At 45.5% G+C, this 9,968-nt stretch overlaps 1 protein-coding gene across 1 annotated transcript; it reads right to left on the bottom strand.

Annotated features, from left to right (window-relative positions):
* Window positions 1-717: 717 nt before the first annotated feature.
* LOC310823802 (mitochondrial fission factor homolog B-like) lies at window positions 718-9,449 on the bottom strand. Its single transcript, XM_083696669.1, has 7 exons — window positions 9,349-9,449; window positions 4,404-4,618; window positions 4,148-4,320; window positions 3,974-4,065; window positions 1,829-1,885; window positions 1,402-1,489; window positions 718-1,301 (listed from the first exon to the last, which is right to left on the bottom strand). The coding sequence occupies exons 2-7, from the start codon at window positions 4,612-4,614 to the stop codon at window positions 1,170-1,172; spliced, it is 753 nt and encodes a 250-aa protein (XP_083552795.1). The 5' UTR covers window positions 4,615-4,618; window positions 9,349-9,449; the 3' UTR covers window positions 718-1,169.
* Between the last annotated feature and the right edge of the window lie 519 nt (window positions 9,450-9,968).

Raw genomic sequence — 9,968 nt, 5'->3', positions numbered from 1 at the left:
TGAAGGAATGATTAAATCCACACCCTTAGACAACACTGACATGATACTGTTTACCGATGGGTCCTCCATGGTGGAAGACGGAGTGCGGAAGGCTGGCAGTCACCACTGACAGCGACATGATAGCCTCTGGGGATCTGCCCCCTGGGACCTCGGCACAGCAAGCGGAACTGCAGGCCCTCACTGAAGAATGCAATCTAGCACAAGGGAAAACCGCAAACATCTGCACAGATTCAAGATACGCCTTCGGTGTGACTCATGACTTTGGAAAAATCTGGAGGAATCAGGGATTCCTCAATGCATTAGGAGCGCCAGTCAAGAATGGAGACATGGTTCACGATCTACTGGTGGCCCTACAGAAACCTGAGCAAGTGTCAATCATCAAGACAGCACTGTGAAACAGAAACAACCAGTGTCATCGTAAAACGTTTATGAATAGACATCTTGCTTCATTCACAGGCTTCTCCACCACTCTCCTTTTATGGAGAGGCGCTACATCATTTGTGGGAGACAACTGTACACTTGTATTTAGGTTGCTCGTAACAAGCATTTCATTGTACCATTTACATCTGTATTCTGCGCATATGATAAATAAACTTTGATTAGAATTGAGTTGATTTGTGTGATTATGTTTAATCCATCAATTAAAACATCAATACATGTCACAGATATTATCTTACAATATAACAGTAGTACTTGACAATATGTTTCAAATCTATTCACATACAGTACCACTTCATTGTGATCCTATTTTCCTTGTTCAGTCCTCACATCTGTTGGAAATATCTTGGGAGCAATGATTACCACAACTTTGAATTTAATGAAGAAATACAGTATTTACAGCCGAGTCATGCTTTGCTTCTCTGAGTTAATAGGATGTTAAAAACATTAAAAAACAATAATGCATAATTGTAAAATAACAATAACAAGTACAGTACAAGTATGTGTGTACAATAACAACATGAAAACAACATTATCCTTTTGCCCAATAATGTAGGTCTTGCTGTGGACACATCACTGCCTTGCAGTGCTGGGACTGAGTGCAGAGTACATTTTTCGTAACATTTGACATACAATACATACATACTGTACATACATACATACATACAATAGAGATGAGAGGCTATTTCTTTTCTTCTTCTTCTCTCTGGCTGTGGTGACAAAAATGAACTCTAGCGGCGAAACCATACCCAGCTGTTGATGAGCCAGAATGCCACGGTGACAGAGTACATTATCATCTCACGCTTTGCTCTCTCCTTATTCTCCTCTTCTAGGAGTTGAAGCCTGCGGTTCAGTTTGATGATCTACAGTCAAGGACAGATGATAATTAAATTAATACCACCAACTTCAACACAACTTCGGTGCCATATAATGTAGGTATGCTAAACTGTATAAGGAGCTGACCTGACGTCGAAGTGTTGCTGCATCTACGACAGCCATGTCGTCAGGAGCTCCATCCAGAGTCGTGTCAAGTGTGGAGGACAGTGCAAACCTTTGGTAAGGAAAAAAAAAACAACATCACCGTTAGCCAGTTCTGTCATGGAACAGGGATATTTATGATCAGTGATGAATGAGCTCAGCTGTGAAACCCATTTTTGTGTCAATCTCGTTGTCAAATTCTCATTTATCCCTTTTGGCATACAAGATAAGAAAGCAAAGATGGACAATCTTTATTTTATTTTTTGAAAGGGAATTGTTATCTGCCAACTATTCACAAAGGTGTGACCCTGTGTTGACAATGACCATATAGGATGAAAGTAAAAGTAAAAGAGGGAAACCAAGAGAGGAAGAGGAAGGAGTGGGGTCTAAGATGTCTGCCAGATGTCGTTACCTGGATTCATGCAGGGGGTTAGAAGTTGATGCCGACCCCCCTCGCAGCAATGGTTTGCTGAAGAGGGTGGGAAAAAGGGGAAGGGAGAAAGGAAACACAAGAGAGATTGAGTAGCACACAAAGTACAGTGTATCATACAGTACATGCAATATCCCAGTCATTAATCTATACCTAAGTGTCTCATTATTTCAGTCACTACTAAACAGAGCTCTTGGAGAGAAACCAAGTATTCCCCTTTCCACCTCTTTCCATTTTCTTAAGGCAGCAAAAAGTTACTCATTCAGTAGTTAACGGACCAATTAATAATGCAGCCCTAACATTTTAAAACATTACTTGTCTTCCTCTCAACCTATTCAGCCAAGCACAGAGCCATAGCTAGTTGAGCACATCAAACAAGGTAATGTTTCATTTGAAATTATTAATACAGATAATATATTAGGCCAGTAGTATTACAGAAGGTTAAAATTGCTGGCTGTTCCATACCAATTCCTCAAAAAAGAAATGCCCTGTTAATGTGAAAGGGATGATTGCACTGTGAACTGAAACGGAGTGGTCAGCTAAGATGACACAAGGAGGATGGGTCATGGGCAGGTCACCTGTGATGGTTCTCGTCCAGAACCTCCAGGACCTGCTGGTAGGCCCGGCGTGTAGTGGACTGGATGAAAGATAGAACACCGCTAGTGCTGTACAGGTTCTGTCCATCCTCAGCCACAGCAAGAGGGGGGCTGGCACGGATGGGGGTTGGGGGGGACGGGGTCACACTGCCCACCAACATGGGTGGCCAAGCCAGAGACAAGAGAGCAGAGATAGAGAGGGGGGAGGGAAGAGAGAGAAAGTGAAGGAGAGGGAGAGGAGAGAGACCTTCCGCACATACTCATTGTGCAGAGACAGCCACCAAGATTGATGGAGTTAGACAGAAGTACTGATAGGGTAATAAAGAAAATCATAGTAGTGCACCACAAAACTATACCTAAGCCTTCCACCAGGAAAAGAGGAAGATGTGGAAACAAAAGCATGAGAAAACCAGTGACTGCATGTCTGATGATGATGACATCACCCAGGTTTAAGACAATCTATTAATGGTCCCAATGAATCATCTCTCACAATGATACTCTGAAGAGAAGGAGGAGCACCAATAACCTTTTTTGTGATGAAAAGGGCTTGGATAAAGTGAATACTGTATACTCGGTTTATGAAGGTGCCCCTCATAGCATAGTATAGAATATGTTAGTATGTTCATACAGTAGCTTGAGAGAATTTGGTCGCATTTTGTGACCTTATGTAAAAGAAATGTTGGTTGCACCAGGTGCAAGCTGCAATAACTATCTGAGAGTGCTCATTGGACTAACTAATAAGACCAATTTTTTTATTTTATAACGCAACATGTTTGATATTCATTCAGCCCTCTCGTTGTCATTTAATTATAATAGCAACCGTATAGCTTGAGTGATGCTACGCATAACATTATACATTCAACTGCTTACTAGACCTCAGCCAAAACACTGTTGCTAATTTCCCTGACAAGACATGTTTAGAATCGCCACGATTCCAAAACTATTCTCCGGTAGTTTTCACCTGCTGAAGCGAAAGCCATAGGCCTACATGAAAACAAATATTATGCTAAATTGATGCTGGGAAAGGAAAACCATAGGAAGACCATTGTAATGAGAAGAGGAATATTTAGCACACCCATAGCAAGTTATCTCTGAATGCAATGGCAAGTCCATTTCTTAGATGATTAGCCTACTCATTCTTTCTGTTGTGTGACAAAATGTTGATGTGACCAAATCATCTGCTGGTGCCATCAAATCAAAAAGTTGGTGGTACTGGGGAAAGCTTAGTCTGACATGTTCAGCTGGGAGCAGCAATACATTCACACATTGACAGCATTGTGACAGCACTAGGACCCAGAAACAGGTACTAAACAGAAAACAGTGTGCAACATCAAGGAAGTACAGAGTTCAGACATCCAACTACAGCCAAGTAATCACAGCAAACAACAAAGAGAAACAGATGGACAAACAAGCAAACACAGGGAACCACTGGAGGAGAGAAAGGAGATGCAGGCTTGTGGAGGAGAGGGGTGGCACAGGCACTGGTTCTTGGCACTTTTAGGGTGTGGAAGAAAGCACAGCTGATACTTACATAGAATAATTTCTGGCCAGCTGACCATTATGACGGACAGCAGTGTTCTCACTGGCTGAGTGTTCACGCCGTAACCACCCTTGTGAACGCACCTGTGAGGAGAGACAAATAAATACAAGCCTAATCGTACCCATTCCCTCAAATAATCTTCCTCCCCGGGCCACACTCCTTTACCTCCTCACTGGGCTGGACTGGGGCTGTGCTCTGCTCCATCTCCATGAAGTCCAGAGGCTGCTCATTGAGGGTGAGGACCCGTGGAGGGGTCTTCAGTGACAAGTTCTCTAGTGGTGTGGATTGTATCAAGTCCAGGTCTCTGGGTCTGGGGAACTGGGACTCCTCACTGTCTCCTGACAGGTGCACAGGGAGGGAGTCAGAGGTAAAACAGGAGCATAAACATGACAGAAACCCTATTGAGGACTGGTGTAGCTACCTGCCACAACGATCCTCTCTGGGACTTGCATCATTACGCTATGAAGGGCCTCCTGTGACCCTGCCTCTGGGTCTTCAGGGCTGTAGGGGGCCACTTTGAGCATCTCTGGGATGCGCATGCGCTGGCTGATACCCTCTGTGTACTCCAGCTCATAGTGAATGCGGTTCATCTCTGCCATTTCTGCAGTAGGAGGGAATGCTGCTCTGTTCATTTGGCTGAAAACACAAACACCATTGAGATAATCAGATCAATAGCAATGTGACTAATACAGAAGTTAGTCATGAGATGATTACTATTATACTCGTAAAGACTGTAAGACTTTTTGTCACTTTTATTACTTATTATTGAATTGTTGTTGCTGCTGCTTTGTTGAGTGTGGAGCAAGATCCCAAAACATTTCACTTGTCTATTACAACTGACGAGTGAAATGTCAGTTGTAATAATGTCCCACAGACTGGGACATTTTTAAGACTGCTTCCAACAGCCTGGACGAATACACAGAGTCTCTGACGTCATACATCAGCTTCTGTGAGGACAGAAGTATTCCAACACGCACCAGGGTGAGTTACAACAATGACAAGCCCTGGTTCACAGCAAGGAGAGGGCTTTCAGGAGTGGAGAAAAGGAAAGGTTTAGACTGGCTAAGTACACGTTTGGCAAGGAGATTAAGGAGGCCAGACGACAGTACTCAAAGAAGTTGGAACAATGATTTGCAGCCAACGACTCCTTGTCAGTCTGGAAAGGCCTTCGAGTGATCACAGACTGCAAAACCAAATCCCCCCACTCTATGGATAACCTCAGACTTGCAAATGACCTGAATGACTTCTACTGTAGATTCGACAGACAATGGAACAGTCCTGACTCTGACCCACACAACCAACCCCCCTCCACAGCTATCACACCTCTTCTTCCCAGCCTGGACAGAGACACTACCCCCTGTAGCTCGCGCTAGCCGACCACCGCTACCCAGCCTCTTGCTAGCTAACATGCGGTCTCTGGAAAACAAGCTGGATGAACTAAGAGCCAGGACGACAACACAGCGGGAAGTAAGAGAGTGCAGTGCTCTAATTTTCACCGAGACCTGGCTTTCAGACAAAGTCCCAGAATGCGCCGTTTAGCTACAGACTCACTCCGTACACCGAGGAGACAGGACTGCAGCCTCCGGTAAGACCAAAGGGGGAGGTGTGTGTATGTTTATCAACAACTCGTGGTGTGGCGACATACGGACCGTTCACAAGCACTGTTCGCCAGATGTGGAGTTTTTGCTGCTGAAATGCCGTCCCTATTATCTACCGAGGGAATTTACTGCTGTGTTTTTGGCCGCTGTTTACATCCCCCCGCGAGCTAACTCCACGGCAGCGCTCAGCAAACTCCACGAAGCTATCAGCGTGTTAGAAACTGCTCATCCTGATGCTGTTTTTATCGCCGCCGGCGACTTTAACCAGTGCAATTTACGGACTGTATTTCCCAAATACTATCAACATGTGGATATTCCCACCAGTGAGAAGAATACACTGGATCATGTTTACAGCAGTATACGCAGTGCATACAAGGCTGCACCCCGCCCCCACTTTGGACACTCGGACCACATCTCGTTGTTCCTGTATCCAGCCTACAGACAAAGACTGAAACAGATAAACCCTGTCACTAAACAAATCAAACTCTGGACCCCAGAGACTGAGAGCACCCTGCAGGACTGTTTTGCTCGGACAGACTGGGATGTGTTTAAAGCTGCAGCCACGCTGGAGGACTCTTCTGTCAGCATACAGGACTATGCTGAGTATGTGACTGGGTACATTAGCACTTGTGTTGACAACATTGTGCCCACCATACAAGTCAGGAAGTTTCCCAACCAGAAGCCCTGGATAAACAGTCAGGTACGCCACATGCTGCGTGCTCGCTCTCTTGCATTTAGATCAGGCAATGAGACGGAGTACAAAGCTGCGAAGTATGGACTGAAAAAGCCATTACAGCGGCCAAGAGGCAGTACAGAGAGAAGCTGGACGGCTTCTACTCCACTGCTGACTCCGGGCGGATGTGGCAAGGCCTGCAGCACATCACAGACTACAGGACCACCACCAACACCATCAGCTCCACAGACAGCCTGCCGGACGACCTAAATATCTTCTACACCCGCTTTGAGACCTCCAGCCACAGCACAGAGAGGAGGCACACACACCGGGACCCCCCTCCCCTCCACTAACCGTCTCATCAGGCCAGGTAAACAAAGCCCTGAGGAAGATCAACCCCTGCAAGGCAGCAGGACCAGACAACATCCCTGGGCGGGCTCTCAGAGCATGTGCCAACGAGCTGGCTGATGTTCTCACCTCCATCTTCAACCTTTCCCTCAGTCACAGCACTGTTCCCTCCTGCTTCAAGACCACAACCATCGTCCCCCTTCCCAAGAAGAGCCAACCTGCCTGCCTGAATGATTACAGGCCAGTAGCACTCACTCCAATCATTATGAAGTGTTTTGAGAGAGTGGTACTGGCACACATTAAGAGCAGCATGCCGGACACCCTAGACCCCCTGCAGTATGCCTACCGGCCCAACAGGTCCACCTCAGACGCTATCGCTGCTGTCCTCCACTATTCCCTCTCCCACCTGGAAAACAAAGACTCCTACATCAGGACGCTCTTTGTAGACTACAGCTCCGCTTTTAATACGGTCATCCCCCACAGACTCATCCACAAAATGTCCACACTTGGCCTGCACCCCCCATCACACCTCTCTCCATCCAGGAGAGAGACGTCAACAAACTGTTAAAGAGTCAGAACCCCCGCAAGGCAGCTGGACTCCCCCTCCACACTGAAGCACTGTGCAGACCAACTGTCTCCAGTGTTTACGGACATCTTTAACACCTCACTAGCCGAATGCATGTTACCTGCCTGCTTCAAAACATCCACCATCCCAGTTCCCAAAAAGCAGAGGATCACAGTCCTTAATGACTACAGACCAGTCGCCCTGACCTCTGGTAATGAAGACCTTTGAGCGCCTCATGGTCACCCACCTCAAGGCCATCACCAACCCCCTCCTCGACCGACTGCAGTTCACCTACAGAGCCAACAGGTCTGTAGACGACGCAGTCAACATGGGACTCCACTTCATCCTCCAGCACCTAGACTCCCCCGGCACCTACGCCAGGATCCTGTTTGTGGACTTCAGCTCCACATTCAACACCATCGCCCCAGCTCTCCTCCAGGACAAGCTATCCCAGCTGAGCGTGCCTGAGCCCACCTGCAGGTGGATCACTGACTTCCTGACAGACAGGAAGCAGCATGTGCGGCTGGGCAAGCTTGTCTCGGAGCCCCGGACCATCAGCACTGGAGCCCCACAAGGCTGTGTGCTCTCTCCTCTACTCTTCTCCCTCTACACCAACAGCTGCACCTCTAGCCACCCTTCTGTCAAACTCCTGAAGTTTGCGGAGGACACAACCCTCATTGGATTAATCTCCAATGGGGATGAGTCCGCCTACAGAGAGAAAGTTGACAGCCTGGCTTCCTGGTGCAGCCAGAACAACTGGGAGCTGAACGCTCTAAAAACTGTAGAGATGGTAGTAGACTTCAGGAGAAGCCCAGCCCCAACAGGGACAATCATTTCACAGGACCTCAGGTGGGCGGAGAACATCACCTCCACCATCAAAAAGGCCCAGCAGAGGATGTTCTTCCTGCGGCAGCTGAAGAAATTCAACATGCCGCAGAAAGTGATGGTCGAGTTCTACATGGCCATTATTGAGTCCATCCTCAGCTCATCAATCACCATCTGGTTCGCTGCCTCCACTGCCAAAGACAAAGGCAGACTACAGCGGACCATTCGGTCAGCCGAGAAGGTCATCGGCTGCAACCTGCCATCTCTCCTGGACCTGTTTCACTCCAGGACCAGTAAGAGAGCAGGAAAGATCATAGCTGATCCTTCCCATCCTCTTCCATAGACTTCCATCCGGCAAAAGGTTCCGGTCAATCAAGACCAAAACCTCGAGCCACCTGAACAGTTTCTTCCCCATGGCAGTGGGGCTCACAAACAAGCTTCCTGCCTCTCATTGACTCTGGGACTTCCACCCCACCCTGTCACACACACACACACACACAATGCACTGACAGTGTAATTTATAACTATTTAAAATTATTCTAATTTATAGTGTACATGCCCCATACCCATTTCACAGCCTCTAGCCTCATTGCCACTCCGCCTCGCAAGCCTTGTATTGTATTCAATTTAATGTATTGTTTTATTGTTCTATTTTGTAAATTTGTTATTGCTATTTTGTTAATATTTTGCTATTCTGTAAATTGTTGTCATTATTTGCTATTGTTTTTTATGTCTCATGCACCAACCTCACCAAGTCAATTTCCTGTATGTGCAAATATACTTGGCCAAATTCTGATTCTGATCTGTATGCGATAAGTGACAAATACAATTTGATTTGATTTAAGAGACTCTGCAGTCTCTTACAGTCTTTACTTTCCAAGTTAATCCAGTTTAACTGGCTCCACAGCATAGTTTGGGAATACCCTTGGCCTTGCAACGATAAACAAGACAATGGTGAACAAGACCTAAGAGATGGCACCTAAATGATTTACCATTTATGTAGCTACACACTTTTACCCGTGGAGTTGGCTGATGATAGGTTAACGTAACCAACATAATTATGTACTGAGGTCGAAACCCTGTTTCGTACACAGTGACATTTCTATAAACAGTTTTTGGTCGCAATATCAACTACCTAGCTAGTAAATTACTAGTACTACAGATCTCTGCCACGCTCAAAGTCTGTGATAGTGTAAACTGACTGAGACTTTGGCCTGGCGACCCGATCATCATTTCTGACAGCTAGCTAGCTGTTTTTACTATTAGCTGGCTACCTACCTGTTAGCGAACCAACTATCTGTTAGCGAACCAACAACAGTTATCAATCTGAATCGCTAGCTTGGTAAATTTATCTTACCCTTTGGCGTATACTTTTTCTCAGAATAATATGGAAGTGCTTTAATGAATATCGTCCAGATTCAGCTCAAACAGTGCATTACATCTGTGTTCTCTGTGCTCCAACAGTGGAACTCCGCCCACCTACTTCCGGTCGATGCAAATGTTTGTAAATTAAGATTTCTTCAAAATAAAAGCACCCATGTTGAACTTGTTTAAGCATTTAGAAATACTAAATATGGATAAAGGAACTACAAATTGTATGTAACTATACCTGGGAATAAACATTTAATCATGTTTTAACTCTCGCTTTTATTTTGAAGCCGCGAATACGGCGGAAAGCGAAACCGGAAGTCTTAATGGAGCTATATGGAGCTAGTTGGAATAACGCCATATCAGAGAACACAGATGTGCATAGAATTATGGTGACGATACGAATGTAATGTCATCTGTGTTCTGTGAACGACAATGGGGATTTCTTCAAAATATAAGCGCACACAATGCTTGTTTAAGCATTTAGAAATACTAAATATGTATAAAGGAACCATAAATGATATGTAACTATATCTGGGAACACACATAAAATCCTCTCAATGTATTATTTGTGTTGTTAAGGGTTTGTAATTCTTCTAATATCCAAAT

The sequence above is a fragment of the Argentina silus genome (assembly GCF_951799395.1).
Source record: "Argentina silus genome assembly, chromosome: Y".
Lineage (NCBI taxonomy): Eukaryota > Metazoa > Chordata > Actinopteri > Argentiniformes > Argentinidae > Argentina > Argentina silus.
This window is presented reverse-complemented; position numbering and strand designations above follow the sequence as displayed.

Bases quoted from the DNA above. Each gene is read 5' to 3' on its own strand.
- LOC310823802 (XM_083696669.1), bottom strand. From the start codon at position 4,614: ATGAACAGAGCAGCATTCCCTCCTACTGCAGAAATGGCAGAGATGAAC. The intron at 4,321-4,403 runs GTAGCTACACCA...TGCACCTGTCAG, and splicing joins AGAGAGGATCGTTGTGGCAG to GAGACAGTGAGGAGTCCCAG. The intron at 4,066-4,147 runs GTAAAGGAGTGT...CTCTCCTCACAG, and splicing joins CAGTCCAGCCCAGTGAGGAG to GTGCGTTCACAAGGGTGGTT.